We start from the raw sequence: 17,918 nt of genomic DNA, 5'->3' as shown, positions 1-17,918 counted from the left end.
TGTGCCTCCACCAGAACTTTTCTTTTTTTAACACCCATGTGAGAGTCTTATTTAAAACACAAGGTGTGCTGGGACCTGATGGGATCGATCCAGTGTGCTGATGGGAGAACTCTGGGTTTGCACTGCATCAGTGTCTCAGGGCAGAGGCGGCCTTCAGGGGAACTGCAGCACTGGGGCAGCTCTGGGACTCATGACTTGAGCAGAGCTGGGGGCTGGGATGCAGGAAGTGAAAAGAGCTGAAGTTAAAACAGGAACTCTGAGAAGACACAGACCCAAAGCTGTCTTTGGCAGCAGGTCCCTGAGCAAAAAGCAACAAGTTTGCCAGCAGGAACTGGTGAGCCTTTAAAGGTAAGAAAACTTGAGTGGGGTTTGGGAGTGGAAAGTGAGAAATTACTACAAAAAAGTGTAGTGTTTGGTGGGCAAAGATAACTCCTTCCTGAGCAAGCATGTTTAAGTGGGCAATGCTCAGAATTTGCTTCTCAGGCGGTTGTCCTCTCATCGTGGTTCTTGTGTTTGAGGCTCTAAAGAACCACATTTCCAAATCTACCAGCATGAATGTGCTGTGGTAGACCTTTATTTGTGCTATAGTGAATGTTTTTCCAGGGGCAAATGGGACAAAAAAAGGGTTGAAATGCTACCCTGGCTGATATTTCTCAGATAGACAGAGACCAGAGCCTCATGATACAATTATAACCTGTGGTTTGTCATGGTTTCCACAATGCATGCCAGGTGGCTTTGGAGAATGAGTGGTCAAGAACCATTTGCAGGAGCATTTAAAACCTTGAGCAATCTTATTTGAGCTCAAATCAGCTGCCCTGATCACAAGCAGCCCTGTGCTAGCTGGTTATTACTGCTAGTTTATGCTTTACAAAAATGAGCAACAAACTTTAAAAATCTTTGGCGTAAGAGATGCAAATAAATGAGGGAGGGGAAAAGAAGAATAAAGGTGGTGTTTCATGGGGCTCTGTTGTCCACATGAGCCTTTCTGCTTCCCCTGCCTCCAATTGCAATTAGCTGTATTCAGTTAGGTGCTGGATTACTGTCAGTGGGAAATGTCACAGACCAGCTGTGGTCGTAAGGCACCTGGAGAAGGCCTAAAACCAGGTCTGCCTTAGCCCTCCAACTTCTCCCTTAGCTGACTACCTGGCCTTTGTTTAACAGAAGAATCATCTCTGCTGTGCTCATTTGGTTTCTGTTCTCTTCGCTCCCTGGTCTTACAGTGCTGGTTCTCTGGAAAGGACAGCTTGAAATTGAGCAGTGCACTGTACTAAACTGGAAGGTTATTCACTTAAGCAGCTTTTGATGTGCAACAGTTAATTACTTAGCATAAACAGGGAATTACTTAATTACTCAGCATAAACATTTTGCTTTCACAGAGGGGAACTGCCCCAAGTGCTCAGGGCTGTCTGAGGCTTCCGTGCAGCTGTGGGAGCGAGGGGGTAGTGCAGCTGAGCAGCACATGGTAAAAGCTGCTCTTAACTGAAATCCAGCACACAGGAGCTCTCTTCCTTCCTGTTGATTTGGTCACAGTTTGGGGTGATGGAGAACAGGGCTCAGCTCAGTCTTTCCTCCACATTCTCTTCAGTCTTTCTGCCCCATGAAAAAGCTGCTTTGGGCAATACAGAGAACTTGCGGTTCCTCAACACTGCAGGCAGTAAAAGGGGTGGGATATGAAGAGATGGGGCTCTGATGAGAGTGATTGCTCTGGGGTGTAAGGGACAGCCAAATCCTCTTCCCTTTCTCATTTGGTAAAAGCTCTGTTGCTTGGGGAGGGCTTTTTCATCACGTTTTTTTTCACAGTCACCTTGAAAATGAAACGCAGGGGTTTTAGATTTCGCATTACTTTTTACTTCCACTTCCTGGGCCCATCACTTCCTCCAGGCCTGCAAGAGTGGTTCCACCACAGCCTCAGCTAGTTTAGTCCTACAGTGCTTTTAGCCCCACAGTGCTTTTAGCCCCATTTCCCATTTTCTCAACGTGAGAGACATGAACACAACACCGTTCCAGCTCTGCCAAACCACTGTCCAGCCTTACCCTGACCCTTCTCTAGGCTACTGGGCAAGGATTAAAAGGTTGAAAGCAGACAAGAGACTTGAGGAGTCCACCTCAGTTCCAGCAGCACAGTGTCATGGTGCTGTCACTGTCACAGTGTCACTGTGGAGCACACCATAGTGGAGTGTGTGACCATGTTAACAGGGGTGGGTAACACGGGAAACAGCCTCCCACAGCACAGAAAATTAATGTGTATGGGAAAAGCCGAATCTGGTAATGGGATGCCAGTATTCGTTTACATTGCAATAAGGTGTGTGTTCCTACTGCAGAGTCAGGGCGCACGAAGGCTGTGGTTTACACCTACAACTCCCTGTGTGTTTTGCTGTAAGACATGCTGGGGCTCAGCAGCAGCTACTTTGGAGTGCCCTGTGCTGTTACGAGGGACAGATGTGCGAGGACAGGTGGCCTGAAAGGGCCCCCTCCAGCCCAAGTTCTGCTGTGGCTGGGTATAAGCCAGCTGTGGCCATGTGTGGCCACCCTGGGTGACACTATGTCCTTGTTGTGCAGATGTGGAAAGCAGTTGTGGGACACAACGTGTCAGTGAAAGTGGAGGCTCAGGGGGACGACTGGGACACAGACCCTGATTTTGTGGTGAGTGTCTTGTGTGGCAGCAGTGGTGCTGGTGGGGTGAAGAGCTCCTGGCCCTGGGCACTTGCTGCTCAGCTGGGCTGGGGCTCAGGGCTCGGCACGGCTGCAGCAGCGCTGGCAGGGCAGGATCAGCCGAGTGCCATCAGCACCTGCCAGGTCACCTGCCTGAGCCACCTCTGGAACATCTCCAGGTTTAGTCTCCAGAACTTCCTACATCATTGCACACCCCCTGTCTGACCACAAGTAATGACACTTAAGGAGTGCAGAATATGCACTGCTGTCTGGTATCTTTCCTTGTCCTCTCCACAACGTATGTTACAAGACACAGCAGACACATTTTCTCTGTCCTACACTGTTTGTAACTGTACAGGATCAAGGATTTCCTTCATTTATCTGTTTTCCGGATGAAAAATCGTACTCTGTTTGCAGTCAACTTGTGCAGGTGCAGCTCTGTGCCTCTTACACTCATGTTTTCTATCTAGTTCGACTCTGAGTAAGCTAGTTAGAGAGTGGAAGGGGAACCCTCTGCATTCACACAGGGTCATGATTTTCATTTTCCATTTGGTTCTCCATTACTTTCCTAACAAGCCTCTCCCACTGGACAAGCGTCCTGTGCTTTCTAGGTTCAGTCTTGCCTAATTATTTACAGTAAGAAATTCTAGTCTGGTGTAGAAAATCAAATTCCTTTCTCTTAGTTTAAAGTTATTAATGTTTTAGATAAAATCTACACTGTCCAGCGTTTTGCTAACTTAGTTTCTTCTATTTGTGGAAGTATTCAAACTAAGCATGAACATAATAAGACTTCATATTATTTTTTTCATTCTATTTCATATATACGTATTTTCAGCTTTATTGTACACTAGGAAAGACCTCGTTGATGCTTCACTTTATAGAATATATGTTTTATGTAGACCTTCCACAAAGCTACAACCCAAGGCCGTGCTAGCCAGGCCAGAGAGCTGAGGTCACTGCGGTTTCTCGACTATTTTCCCGAACAGCGAATTCCGCACATGCCGGGTGTCCCTCGGCTCTGCGGAGTGTGTCGGAGACCCCGGCCCGGGCCCGCCCGGCCTTTCCCCGCGCGGCGGGGATGGGTGCCGGTCCGACGGAGCGCACCGAGCCCCGTGCGGGCCGGGGCTGACTGCCGCCGTTCGTCCCGCAGAACGACATCTCCGAGCGGGAGCAGCGCTGGGGAGCCAAAACCATCGAGGGCTCCGGCCGCGCCGGGCACATCGAGTGAGTGGCCGGGAGCGGGGGGCGTGGGGGACCGGCCCCGCGGGGACAGAGCGACCCTGCCGCGGTGGGGCCCGGCCCTGCGGAGGAGAGCGGGGCACAGCCGGGCTGGCTTGCGGCGGGCGCCTCCCGGCCCCGTTCGGCGGCTCCTCGCTGTGTCCCGGCCCGCAGGTGTGGGGGATCGCGGGGAAACACCTGCACATGGGGCTGCCCGGTGCCTCGGTGCCCGCTCCTTCCCCGCCCGGGACAGCCCAGCGCAGCCCTGCAGGGTGTCCAAGGCGGCACCCGGCAAAAGGAAGGTGTGAGGTCTGGAAAGGTCGGGGTGTAGCCCTGAACAGGGCTGCAGGAGAGGGGCTGGATGTCCCCCTGAGCCCCTTGTTTCCTTGCCAGTCCCCGGGGTGCCCTCTCAGGCACAGTGGCTGCGTGTGTAGCTGGCACCCAGGGGAGCCCAGTGCGGGCAGCTGGTCCTGTGTGTGCGTCCTGCTGGGCTTTGGCTAGTGCTGGGACACGGGGATGCTCCAGAGAGCTGCATGGCTCTGCAAAATCACCCACTGACCTGCCCTGTCTCTGTCTCCAGCATCCATCAGCTGAGGAGCAAAGTATCAGAGGAACATGAGGTCATCAAGAAGAAGGAGCTGGAGACTGGCCCCAAGGCATCCTATGGCTATGGGGGCAAATTTGGAACAGAGAAGGACCGAATGGATAAGGTAACAGCTGTGGAGGTCTTCCTTGGGCCTCAGTGGAAAAGTGCTTTTCTCATAAAGGAAGGACCATCCCTGTTTTCTGGCCTAACCCTGAAGGGAAAGAATGGAGAGTTTGCATGGCTGCACAGATTCACACATGTCCAGCTAGCCCATAATCGGCCTCCAGGATCTGTTTGAATTCATTTGTATAACTCATCTCTACAACTTCCTTGCAATGCTCCCCTTAGCTGTGAAGGACTTCCTGTGGCTGTTCAAGCCTGCTTAGCAATTAAATTTGGTGCTTCCCTACTTGTGCTTGGAGAACTAAGGTATAGTAATTTCATCCTCATATTCTGCATTACAGACCTCATATCTCCCCAAGATAAAGCCCTAGATATCAGATCTGGTATATGTTTCATGAGAATCATTATCCCACTTCTTCCTACACCTTTCAGCATTTAATGCTTCTTTCTCAGAAGTGAGATGATTAGATTGCAGTAGAGTCCATCGGTGTGGTCACTGTGGGACTGAACCAGGATGGCAGGGTGAGAAACACTGTCCTCAAAAATTCCCTGCTCTCCCTCTCAGCCAGAGCTGTTGTAGTTGGGAACTGCACATGCTCCTTAGGAGAAGGGGCAGAAGCTGAACACTTGCAGCATCCTGGTGAAACCAGACAAAGACCAAGAAGTTGCTCCACAAAAACACTCTCACTGTGGTCCAGCAGAGCCTGAGCACAGCCGTTCCATTTTGGCATAGAGTGTCTGTGGTTCCCGGCCACAGCACCTCCAGCAGGGAGAGTAGGATCCTGGCCTGATCTGTGGCCAGGTTTGCTTGTCCTCGCTGTCAGATACAGAAATGGGGAATGGGTGCCAGACCTATGCCTGGAATTCTCGGCTGTGTGTGCCTATCTCCACCTTTCTCTTTGTCTCCCCTGTGATTATCCACCATGCAACTCCACCAGCACTTGAGAGCAGCTGGCATTTGGCACCCTGTACTTTGCTTAATGAGCTGGCAGTGGGGATGGTTTGTGAGATGGCAGCCCTTGAGGCTCCTCCCAGGCCTCAGAGCTGCTGCTGGCAAAAGCCACATGGAGAGCACGGGCACCGTCGGCACAGTCAGCTTGGACCTGTTACCCAGTGGTTGTGAGCGTGTCAGCAGCAAGTGGAAGCAGCTGTGGTGCCTCTGCCTGTCCACCATGGATGCTCATGTCGTACTGTCTCTCCCCTCAGTGCGCAGTGGGACATGAATACGTTGCTGATGTTGGGAAGCACTCCTCCCAGACAGATGCAGCCCAGGGCTTTGGCGGCAAGTTTGGAGTCCAGCGGGACCGAGCAGACAAGGTGTGTTGGACAGTGCAGCTGAAATAGGTACCTGTGGCCCGTGCTGCCCCTAGAGCACGGCTGCATGCCAGGCTGTGGCTCAGTTTTCAAAGCTCGGGGCACGCAGGGTGTGCCGTGGTCACACTGAAGCCCAGCTCACCTGTGTGCGGAGCAGTGGCCCATGACACAGTGTGGGGCACCTCTGGGGGTACCTGGTGTGCATTGCTGTGGTGGGCCTGTCCCATCCAGGCAGAACGCTGCTTGTCCAGGGGCTGTGGTGTTTGTCCCTGCATGCTGCAGCACTAGGCAGGGAGCCAGTAACAGCCTGGCCCCAGGGGAGGGAGGCTGAGACACATCTTGGCCCTCAGGATGATTGACATCCTCCCCTTCTTGTTCCAGTCAGCCCTGGGCTTTGAATACAAGGGTGAGGTGGAGAAACACTCGTCCCAGAAAGGCAAGTCCATGGGCACATGTGGCCCCTTGACCCTTTTCCCAGCTTCTCTTCTGCTCCCAGTATCCCATGCTGTTTTCTGTGGCACAGTCTCCTGTCTCTTGATTCAGATTCCTATTCCCAGTCCATCACCCTTGTGGCCCCGTTTGCTGCTGTCCTCTCACCATCCTCATACTGTACATCTTGCTTGTCTCTGTGCTTTGCTTTGGTGGCAACCTTGTCCTGGCTGAGCAGAGGAGACACCCCCACCCTGTGATGGATGGCTAGTGCTTCCTCTCCTCTCAAAGCCCTTTGCAGAGCTGCTCCAGAGGAAGCCTGGTCACTGTAGCACTTGAGAAGTGATTGCTGGAAAAGCAGCCCTGTAAGGAAAAGGCACAGCAACAGATACGAAGGCAAAACCCTACAAAGCGTCCAAACTTCTGCAGATAATTCAACAAACAGTGCAAGAATTGAAACTCAGGGTATTTTAAATATTCTGTACCCAAGAGAAGATGAGAGGGCATGGTCTGTTTCTGTTTCAGGTAAATGTGAGGAGTACTGCATTACCAAGGAAAGAACTGAATCAGGTTTATTTAAAAGGAAACTATAAGAGAAGAAAAATGGTTTGAGGTATTCTTGGTTCATCTTAAAATAATGAATGACATGCAGTTGTGCTCTATTAACATATTCTTGTAGACATAGGAATTCAACAGGCTGTGTGAAACCACAGAAATTGCTCAGGAAATGGAAATGTCAGAAATAAAGAGTTTGGATTGCTTTTCGTAAGAATGTGTCCATACTGGAAGCTCCAGCAGCAAGGTAACAATCATAAAATCTGTGTTTACTGAAAACAGCTCTCCTAAAGATCCATTTACTTCATAACAGCCCCACAGGTTGATAGTAGTTTATTCACAATAAGTTTAAGAATTTTTAGGACTTACATATTACTGAGCTTCTATGAAACAGAGATCCATTCTGGAATACAAAATGTTCTTATGCATATTTATCTAGATCAGAGCCTCCATGGATTGGTACAGCTGAAGTTGGAGAAGCCTCAACTCAGTCCCATGAAATGCAGACCTGTGATAATAGCATCAGGGAACAGGGAGAGGTGACTCTGATTTACTCCTGAAGGGCAAGATTTAGAGACTGAGCAGGCAGGTGTCTGAAAGGAGGAGTCTGTACAGCCAGGAGTCAGGATGGAGGCTGAAATGTCTCAGGAATCAGCCAGTAATAACCAGGTGGTCCTTAGAAAACAGCTGAACATGGTTGAAGTCATTAATGGATCACTGTTTTGGAGATGGAAAAAGGAGAGGCACAAGACAACTGTGCTGTGCTCTCACACAATGGCCAGTGTGCCAGGGAGGAGAGTGGGAGCAAGTCTGCAGAGTGGGGGGTTCAGCCTTGGTGGCAGTCCCCAGGGTCAGGTGCATCCCTGTGGAAGCTGAGATTCCACAATAGCAAGTGTAAGTCGTTTTGCCATTCCTGTACTCCCAAGGCTCAGCATCTTACTCACAGCCCCTTCCCAAGGCTGGCAGACCACAGGCTGAAATCCTGGCTCTGGAGGTGGGTGAGGGACTGATGTCAGTGGGATGAGGGATGGGCTGTCAGTGCCCAAGCCCTGCTTGGCTTTGCCTTCACAGAGCTCCCACTGTCCTTGGCATGTGTTTTCTTCCTTTCCCCCTGGCCTGTTGTGTTTCCTGGTGCCCCAACCCCCATTTGCTTGTGTCCCCATTCCTGTGGGCTCTCATCCGCAGTGCTCCTTGCCATCTGCTCTGTCCCCTCCAACCTTTCACTTTCTATGGTGTTTTCCATAATGTCTGCTGCTGCCCCTTCTCCCTGGGGGCCCTTCCCAGTGCTGCTCCCTGTCCTCTCCTCATCAGCTCCATGCTGGGGGCAGCATCTGACTCCATACACCACATCAGATTACTCCAAGGGCTTTGGTGGCCGTTATGGAGTGGAAAGGGACAAGGTGGACAAAGCGGCTGTGGGATTTGACTACAAGAGCGAGGCAGAGAAGCATGACTCTCAGAAAGGTGAGCCACGGCAGCCAGGTGAGCTGGAGGAGGTGAGGGAGCTGGGGGAGCCAGCTGAGGGGAGGGAGCAGGCAGTGTCACAGCTGGAGCTGGGGACTGTGCCCACCGGGACTGTGGGGCACTATGCAGGGCATTTGCAATCTGCTGCAAGAATGGTGGAAGGGCTACAGGGAGCTGCTGGGAATGGGCCAGGTGAGGAAAGCCATTGCGCAGTGCACGGCTGCTGAAAAGAGTTCAGGCTAAAGTAAGAGGAGCAGAAGAGTTCTGCGGGCATAGGATCTCTTGGAGCACATCACGGAAGGAAGGGCGAAGGGGAAGTCCGGGCAGGTGCTAACAGCAGATGGCATATCCAAGGGAGGAGGGAGGGCTGTTGCTGCAGCATCTGGGGGGAAATGTGGCCTTGCTCCATGTCTTTCTCTAAGTTCCAGGCACAGAAAACTTGTGAGAACAGCCTGAACTCACACTGCTGCCACTTGTCTCCTTCCCTCCCTTGTGTGTTCTCTTCCATGCCCTGATCTGGATCTCTGTGGCTGAAGACTATTCTGTGGGCTTTGGTGGGAAGTTTGGGGTCCAGAGGGATCGTCAGGACAAGAATGCCCTTGGCTGGGACCATCAGGAAGAAGTGCAACCCCACGCATCCCAAAAAGGTTGGGCAATATTGCCAGAGGTGGTGGCAGTTTCCTTAGAGCACACGGAGACCTGTGTCTGGAGCTTGTGGTTCACAGTAAGAGATCCAGTTGCTGGAAACAGAATGTGTCCAGCACACTGCAGGGCAGCTGAGACACAGTGAACCCCAAAGCACATGGGCAGAATGGGTGGGAACTTGGACCAGTGAGGGACATGGAATGAGTCCCTCAATCAGTACTCATAGACTCTGCTGTGCTTTCTCTGTGAGGAACATTCCTAACCATAGGCTCACTATGACCTCTCTGCCCCAGTTCTGTCCAGATTTACTCTTTGCACACGAGTCACACGCTGAAGTCAGGAGCTCTCAGGAATGAGGCAGAGCAGATCCCAGGAATGACTTATGTACAGCGTGTTTGATCTCACTGAGCAGGACCATGCTCCTCTCGAGTGGGGTGACTGGCCTCGCCTTGATGCCTTGAACTCGAGTTTTGCAGCTACAGCCCTGCACACTGTGCCCTCAGCTGAAAGGAGGGTGGGATTAGTCCTAAAAGCTACTGTCCAGAGCACTTAGCTTTATCTGTATGTCATCATGTAAGGAACGAACTAGAGATAACATATGAAAACTTTTATCACTGGTCACAGCCTGCCAAAGTCAGAGGTGCACACAAAATACTATAAAATAACTTTCTTTTTCCATACAGACTATGCCAAGGGGTTTGGAGGCCGTTATGGGGTCCAGAAGGATAGAGTGGATAAGGTAAAACCGCTGCAGCCTGCAGTTCCTTTCTCCTAATCACTGCTTTTTCCCCAGCTGAAAGATAAGAGATACCCCCAGTGGAGGTGAGATCCCAGGCTGAGCATAGAGTACCAGAGGGTGCAGAGGGCTGCAGCCTGGGGAGACTGTAATGCAGGAATTCCTCATGGCACTCTAACACTCTTCACTTCTCTGCTGTTTGTTACCATCTGCAAATTTTTTGCTCCTATCAACGAGTATCATGGTCTGTTTAGGTGCTAAATCTTTCTGCACACCTTGACAAACTCCACAAGGATGGGATTGGCATAGCTCAATCTGCTGTGCATGAGAAGAGGTCACCAAGTTGGTGGTTCAGGTTTTTTGTTTGGGCTGACATCAGGCAAAGCCTCATCTACAGTCACGTCTCAGCCTGAGGCACTGGGATCAATTCTGTGCTTGGCTGGCTGCCCTGAAGGCCTGGTCCACAGTGGGTGGTGATCTCCATGGATGTGGGTAGCCTAAATGGTGTGAATCCTGGGACTTTGGGGTATTTGGAAGAGGCAGTGAGAGTGCCTTCTCTGAAACTTCCTTCCCATGCTGGGGGCACAGTGCTGTGCCTGGTACATCACCAATGTTTCTGTCCTCCAGAGCTCGAGGAAGCAGGGGAGGATACAAACACAGCCCCATGGTCCTGTCCATGCTGTGTAGGCTGGGCCAGCTACAGAGAGGGAATGTTGTCCTGCCCTCAGAAGAGATTAGCACTGTCTGTGAATTTAACAACAGCAAATGGAGGAGCATTGACAAAAGCCACATCCTGTGCATGATCAAAAACAACTTGCAAAAGCAGATGAGGACTTGGTAAAAGGGCTGTGGGTCCTTTGGGAAGCAGGATGCAGAGAGGAGATAAGCAGTTCTTGTTTGGCTCAAAGTGAACATTTGTGCCTTTTGAGAATACTGAGGCATAAACTAACATGGTAAAAATAAGGATTATTTGGGCAAGTAACTAAGTTTCAGATTGCCTGGTCCTTAGGAATGGAGAAATGCTGAATTCACTGCACCAGAGCAGAGCATAACATACCCTCAGACAGCCTGAACTCCCCTTTAGTAAAGTTCTGGAGACTCAGTATCAGACTAAGGCTCACACAAAATACGAATGCTGTCATATACACAGGATGTCCAGGCCTCTGCTGTGACCTGTGGACATCTGGTTCTGAGCCTGCAGGCTGGTTTGTCTGCTCAGGTGTGTTTTCTGCAGGGAGAGCAGAGCTGCTGTCGGGGCTCCATGGCTGTAGTCACCTACCAGCCTATTGTGACACCTGCTGTAAAGCATCAAGCTGAAATATGGGTCCTACCTGCTCGTTCCTTTTTGCATGAAGTAATTTTCTCATGAAAGCAGATAAAGCATTCAACATTCTCTAGCTCACTTTTGTTTTCCTTCACCCTCCCCACCAATACTATTCCCAGTCCAGCCTCTCTCCATACCTCCTGAAGCCAGGGGTGCCGCAGGTGTTCACACACAGGTGCTGGTTTCCAGCCTGTGCCCCTGCGCACACACGGCAGGTGAGGCAGCTGTGCTTCCAGCAGGGAAGTGCCCTCAGGCCTCATGCCACGGGGACTGCAGGGGTGGATGCACAGTGTCCCTGGGCCTGGGGAAGAGGCAGATGGCCAGGCATCCTTCCAGGCATCCTCCCAGCTCCCTGCCATGGTACAGTGAGTGTCCCCAGCCCTGCTGTCCTGTGCCACTGCTCAGCCTCCCCCACTGGGCTCCACAGCACCTTTCCCGCTCTCAGTGCCACCTCTTGGGCAGGGGCACCTGTGCCCTTGGCTAGGGGACAACAGGCATGTGCCCAGGACAGGGAGGTGTCAGAAGCAGGGACTGCAGCCAACAAACAGCCTCCCCTGGACCAGGGCAGGTGTACAGGTGGGGACAAAACACACCTGGGAACAAAGTTGGCCATCACCAATACCCAAAGCCAGCACTAGCATTGCCCAACAAGCTGAACAATTCCATCATTTCCTCTTGCAGAGTGCTGCTGGCTTTGATGAGATGGCAGCTCCTACCTCCTCCTATGAGAAAACAAGACCCTTGGAGGCAGGTGAGACCTGAGTACCAGCTCTGGGCTTAGGAAGCTGTGGGCCACACAGGCCCTCTGTGGCAGCATGCTGGCAGGTGTGTGCTGTGGTGGGATGGGGGTTTAACCTGTGCTGGCCGGCAAGAGAAGGTGGCTGAAGGTAAGGAAGAGGCGGAGGTCTGGGTTTCTCCTAGATGCGTGGGGTGATGGAAGGCAGACAGGGCTGTGTCCATCAGCTGTATCCTCGCAGGAGCTTCTGGTGGCACCAGCAGCCTGCGGTCACGGTTTGAGCACATGGCCAGGTCGGCAGAGGAGGACAGCAGGAGGAAGGCAGAGGAGGAGCGGGTCAGACAGGCTCGGGAGCACCGGCTGGCTCGGCAGCAGGTGAGCCAGGGCTGTCTTGCTGTGTCCTCCAAGACTCACGACACTGACTTTTCCTCAGAGCCTTGCAGCTCCATGTCCTTCCATCTGGCCTCTTGAGGGTAACCTCCTGCCTAAACTGCTTCCCTGCAGCTGCCAAGAATGGCCACTGAGCTTCACCGTTGTCACTGGCCTTTTCTTTCCAGGACACCAAACACTTCATATCTGCACCCAACCATGGTGCCTGTGTCCTGACCTCAGCTTCTTTTGCCTCTGATGCATGGCAAACAGTGTGGTAACTGCTCCCCAGCACTGCTATTGCAGCAGTCTTTATGCGGGATGCATCCCAGCAAACTGGAGATGGCACCCAGCCCCTGTGTTTACCTGCCTTCCCACCTGGTGCTGTTCCTACACTCAGAGGACACGGATGATAACAGTGAAGCTGTTCCCCCCTCAAAATGCTCCTCTTTGGGGCTGCCCCACTGTTGTCACCAGCCTGTGAGTGCCTAGGCCCAGAGCAGGTTTGTAGGTGGAGGAAAATGTTCTGAGTTGCTCTGCTGGGAATGTGAACAGCCATTGTTCGAGGGGACTGAACGGTCTGATGGCTTTTCTCCAGCAGGAAATCCCCCCGAGAGAGAAGGAGCACACTGGGGCAGCCCCTCCAGCCGTGCCAGCAAGGGTGCCCAGGAGCACTGCTGGGGACCAGCCCGTGTCACCAGGAGAGCAGGTGCCAAGGCAACCTGGGAGAGCTGGGGAGGGGAGCAGGCAGAGGGGATTGCACCTGGGAGGGGCTGTGCTTTATGTGCAGCCCTGCAGGAAGATGTGGAGCACAGCCACAGGGTGTGAGAAGCTTTGGAAGGATAAGGGGGAGCATTGGAATGGGACATGGCTGCACAGCACTGACCTCGTGGAACAAGCTCTGGGAGTGGGTCAGTGTAGTGGCACTACCATGGGCTGTAGTGAAGTATGAACAGAGTTCAAACACGTGAGTCCTGAGGGTCTCCAGTGCAATCCCAGCTGTGGTTCAGCATGGCCTGAGTAGCTCAGCTGCTTCCCTGGTGTGCAGGGAATGATGCTCCAGTTGTGCCCTGGCAGCAGGAAAGGGGCTGCCTTGTGTCAGGTGCTGGGAGTCAGGGAAGAGCTGCCAGTGGTGAGTGCTTTCTAGGTGACTTTCCTGTCACTTTCCCACCACATGGCAGGAGGCCAAAAGGGAGGATGAAGAAGTACCACCCACTTTGCCACCAAGGCCAGCAGATCTGGATGCAGAGCTGTGCAAGGTCCCCAGCCAGGGCCAGCCCACCTTCAGTGTAAGTTTGGATGTTGGTGGAGAGTATGAGGAGCTGCCAGAGCCCTCTGACTACTGTGACATTACCAGTGGAGGGGCTGACTATGAGGAGCTGCCAGCCCCTCTGGGAAAGCTGGATGCCACCTATGACTTGGAAGGAGATGGAGGTGAAAACTATGAGGTGATCATTCCTCAGGAGCCCAGACAGAGCCAACCCCACCTGGGTGAGTACTGATGGAAGAACCTATGTCTTGGGGAGCTTGTACCTGTCCACTTACCTCACTGGGTGTATGGGACGAACTCCAGAGGGAATTTTTATCCTAAAGTCTACTGTGGTCAGGATAGCAGCTTCTTGCATGATGGACACTTGGTTGTGTCCCACTTCCCTGCCCAGCTCTACGGTGCAGAAGAGCTGCATGGAGTGCTGGACTGGACAGCAGGAATCTGCTGGATCGGGGTCTGGGCAGGGGGCTGCCACAGGCCCAGGAGAAGCTGGGTGTGGACCAATGCTCCTGTTGCAGTTTCCTGGCAAGCGGCTGCCAGTGCTGCCCTGGGGACTGGGGGTGCCTCTGGTTCAGCCCGGTCCCCACATGGCTGGTGCTCCTGAGACCAGGTCGGGGGGTCTCCTGGTGTGAGGAGTGCAGGTAGCCTTTATTCAAGCACAGGAGCAAACTGCATGGGCTCCTGTCAGTGCTTCCATCGCAGCTTTGCTGGTACTGGAGATGGCAAGTGAAGAGGTTGGAGTTTTCCCAGCCTTTTTCTTGGGAGAGAATGAAAGATCAGGACCCAACTGTCTCCTTGAAGAAGGGGAGGGAACTCACACCTTGCTTTGGGCTGTGGTGCACCTCTCCTTGCTGACAGGGTTTGGATGTGCTCCCCAGAGCTGGACTGGAGGGTGGCACTGACCAGGACTGTGTGGCTGCTTCAGCCTCTGTCTCGTCTGTCTGTCCTTTGTTCTGCAGGGAGCATGGACAGTGCTTATGAGCGGCAGAGCCTCGGGATCTGTGCAGTGGCTCTCTACGATTACCAAGGAGGTGGGTCTGCCCTCAGGGCTCAGGGGAGGGCACTGTGCCCCGGCAGGGCTGTGCAGCAGGGACATGGGGTTCACCCCATCAGCAGTGGGGAAAACACTGTGACTTAGTGGTTTAAATTTCTTCTGTCTGGGAAGCAGAGCGAGACCTGGCTTGGGAACTGTCATGGTGTAGGAATAGTATTCTCCAATTTAGTACTCCCAGTAAAAAAAAAGGTACATCTCTTCTCCTCTCCAATTGGAGGCACAAAAAGGCAAAGATCACAGGCTGAGATAAGAACAATTTACTGGAAACAGCAATAAGAGAACAGTAACAGCAACATTAATAACAAGAGGTATAAGAAAAGAAATTAATCACACGGAATAACACCCACCAGTAGACAATACTGGATGGCTCCCTCCACCACATTTTCTCAGCCAGAAGAAACACCATGTTCCTTGGAATGGAGAGTCCCTTTCCCCCACCCCTGGCAATGACGTGAGGTGGTACAGAATAACCTCCATATCTTGGTCATGGCCTCTCCCAGCTACTGCAAAAAATTAGCCCTGTCCTGGCTAAAGCAGGATAGGAACAGAGAAACTTTGTATTTCATCTGTGAGGTCTTGCTCTTTCTCTGCTTTATCTGTGCTGTTGGATGGGGGTCAGGTGAGGTAAACTCTTGGAGGTTACCAGAGCATTGGTTCTGTCTTCTGTCTGGGGGAAGGTGGGAGGAAGGATGTGAACCAGCTCTCTCTGGGGTTCTCTTTGCATTGTGACTGTCGTTTCTTGACAATTTCTGCAGATGGAGATGATGAGATTTCTTTTGATCCTGATGACACGATCACGCACATTGAGATGGTGGATGAAGGCTGGTGGCGGGGACAGTGCCATGGCAGAGTCGGCCTCTTCCCAGCAAATTATGTGAAGCTTCTGCAATGAAATGTGCACAGTGCGAGCTGTTTCCTTCCAAACTTTTGCCTCTGTTGTGGTTTGACACCGGCCAAATGCCAGGCACCCACAAAAGTCACTCACTCACCCTCCCCTGCCACAGTTGGGCAGAGGAGAGAAAAATTTCAAGAAGGGTTCATGACTTGAGATAAGGATCAGTAGAAAAGACTTCACACTTTTGCGGGTGCCTGGCATTTGGCCAGTGTCAAATCACAGCAGCCTGTCTCTGCTTCAGCCTTTCCCATGTTATCAGCTTCATTTGGCTCAGCTTGGTGTATCCAATTCAGAGAAATATCAAGGAGGAAACTAGCAGTGTCAGAGGGAATGTTTTGTCTTATGCCCAAGAGGATCTTGATTCCCATCCACTTCCAGGTGGGAAAGGTGGGATAGTTTAAGAGCATATGAGTGCAATATAAGGTCTCTTCTATATAGGCTGCCCCATCTGTCAGCCAGCAAGCCTGCAGGAGTGTGTCCTGTTCGCAGTGGGGCAATCCCCAGAGCAGAAATGCCAAATCTAGTCCAGGCAAGGCAGAAGGGATGTGAGTGGTGAGACCTTTGTCAGTTGCTGTGGCCCTGGATCACATCCTGTCAGGGAAAAGAGCACTGGGAAAGCCAAATTTGTGTTTATTCTGAGGAAGGGTTTCCATTTTTAGGATGACTCATTTTTGCAGCATGGACCAGAGAAACATGAACATGGTCTGTGTGCCCTTTTTGGGCACAGGTGTGTCTGTCCTGGGGGCTGTGCCCTCCCTCACAGCCTCTCCTCTGGCCTGGCTCAAACTGTGTCCCTGTGACAGCTCATGTCCCCTGTACCTGCTGGAGGCTCCTGAAAAGGCCCCCTGGCTCTTCATCACAGATGTGGGGGAAAGGCTGGGAAGGCGGGAAGCAGGGCAGGAAGAAACATTTTATTGCTAATGTTTAAAACCGTTTTCAGAAATGCAAAGCAAAGCCCTCCCTCAAGCTCTGAATTGTTCATCTGTGGGGTGCAGGTACCACCACAGCAGGAATAAACCAGGGACAGCTGAGTAGAACTGCACCTGAGGGGCTGTGGGAGCGCAGCCCAGTCACTGCCACTGCCAGTAGTGTGTGCAGGGGGTCCCACTGTGACATTAAAGCTTTAGAGTTCAGTGTGGATTGCAGGTGAGGTCTTGACCACCCAGCAGTTGACCAAGCCCGTACTACCTGGGCAGGAGTGTGGCATTCCTGCTCAGTGTTTGATCCTGGGAAAACCCAAAGGCTGTGTCTGTTTGTCACAGGAAAGGTACATTTGGATTCAGGTTAAAAATTATAATTTTTAATGTAACTTTTCCAGAGGTTTCTTGTTTGGGTTTCTGGTTGGTTGACTTTGGGGTTTCTGTTTGGGGTGCTTTGGGTTTTTTGTTTCTCTGAGGTAACTTCCCCAGTCTTTTTCCTTGTGCAGTTTTTGCTGTGTTTCCTGCTGTCCCTTTCCAGGGGCTTCTCAGAAAGAGGTTCATTGCTCAGACTCTGATGTGGCCAGTGACACTGGACTGAGAGTGTTTCAAGGACTTTTTAGACTCCAGAGGGGCAAATAGCAAGGAGGGCTGAGGGACTCACAACCTGTCTGGATAGGAGCAACAGCCCAACCCAATAGGTGGGTTACAGAAACATTTCTTTCCCTGAAGAGTAAAATCAGCATGTGTTGTGCACTAAGAAATAGCAAACTGCTCCCAACAAGGCTGTGTGCCTCCTAGTCCCAGTTCTGACTCTCCAGTGGGTTTCTTTGGGAACAGATTAGATAGATTTGGGTATCTTTTGGTAACTGAGCTACAGATAGGCATGTTTGGGATCCAGTTGATGTAGGTTGTGTGACTGCAGGTGTGACTTGCCTGTGTCATCTCCCTTGCCCCAGTGAGCCCCTGCTCCTGGCTCTGCCACAGTGCTGGACACTGCTCTGCCTCATGTACACACCTGCAGATTTCACCCCTGCCCCCACGCCCATAGAATCATTTGAGATGGCCCCCGGCAGGAAGAGGGGTCTGAGGCAGCCCCACACCTCAGCCAGTCCTCAGCCACCATCACCCAGAGCCACATCACACACAAGAGCTGCACAGGGAAATCTTTCTTGCCGTAAAGCGAAGCATTTTTCTGGTGAGTTCCGTGTCACCAGCTCTCAGTGCTGAGACCTCTGTGTTCTGACTGCAGCACTGAGGCCATGGGTGCCCTGTGCAAGCCACTGTGCTTACGTACAAAGTGCTGCAGAGCCTCCCTGACACCCTGGGGAAATCCAGCAGACGTCAGATTTAAAGCCAAGACACGTGGGAACAGTGGATGGTGGGACAGCCCCTCTTGCCCAGGACAGGTTTTGCAGTCCAAGGCGCTGCCCTTGTTCTGCACAGGGCCTGACTTGAGACCTTGGGCAGCCTGAGGCGGAGCTCGTGGCCACTCTCAGGGGCAGCATATGTCTGGCACCACATGAATTTGCCTTTTGCAGCGTTCCCTGGCAGTAGCACAGCTGCATCAGCTCCTGTGCCAAGCTCAGCACGTGGCATCTGGAAAATAAAGACAGAATCCTGGACCTGTA

General features: G+C 52.1%; 1 protein-coding gene across 2 annotated transcripts; it reads left to right on the top strand.

The window, feature by feature from the left end:
- The first annotated feature begins 194 nt into the window (after positions 1 to 194).
- LOC136361211 (hematopoietic lineage cell-specific protein-like) lies at positions 195 to 17,918 on the top strand. 2 transcript variants are annotated; one of them, XM_066318968.1, is made up of 15 exons: positions 195 to 348; positions 2,560 to 2,643; positions 3,803 to 3,876; positions 4,451 to 4,580; positions 5,786 to 5,896; positions 6,275 to 6,329; positions 8,231 to 8,341; positions 8,878 to 8,988; positions 9,670 to 9,725; positions 11,728 to 11,797; positions 12,024 to 12,157; positions 12,753 to 12,860; positions 13,333 to 13,642; positions 14,381 to 14,452; positions 15,231 to 17,918. In XM_066318968.1, exons 2-15 carry the CDS (start codon positions 2,560 to 2,562, stop codon positions 15,365 to 15,367), a joined length of 1,563 nt encoding a protein of 520 aa, XP_066175065.1. In that variant the 5' UTR covers positions 195 to 348; the 3' UTR covers positions 15,368 to 17,918. The 2 variants fall into 2 exon arrangements, with proteins under 2 accessions (XP_066175065.1, XP_066175064.1); XM_066318967.1 differs by having other exon boundaries at positions 12,750 to 12,860.

This window comes from Sylvia atricapilla, chromosome 5 (genome assembly GCF_009819655.1).
Source record: "Sylvia atricapilla isolate bSylAtr1 chromosome 5, bSylAtr1.pri, whole genome shotgun sequence".
NCBI lineage: Eukaryota > Metazoa > Chordata > Aves > Passeriformes > Sylviidae > Sylvia > Sylvia atricapilla.
The sequence above is the reverse complement of the archived record's forward strand: the minus strand, read 5'-3'. Positions and strand labels throughout refer to the sequence as shown.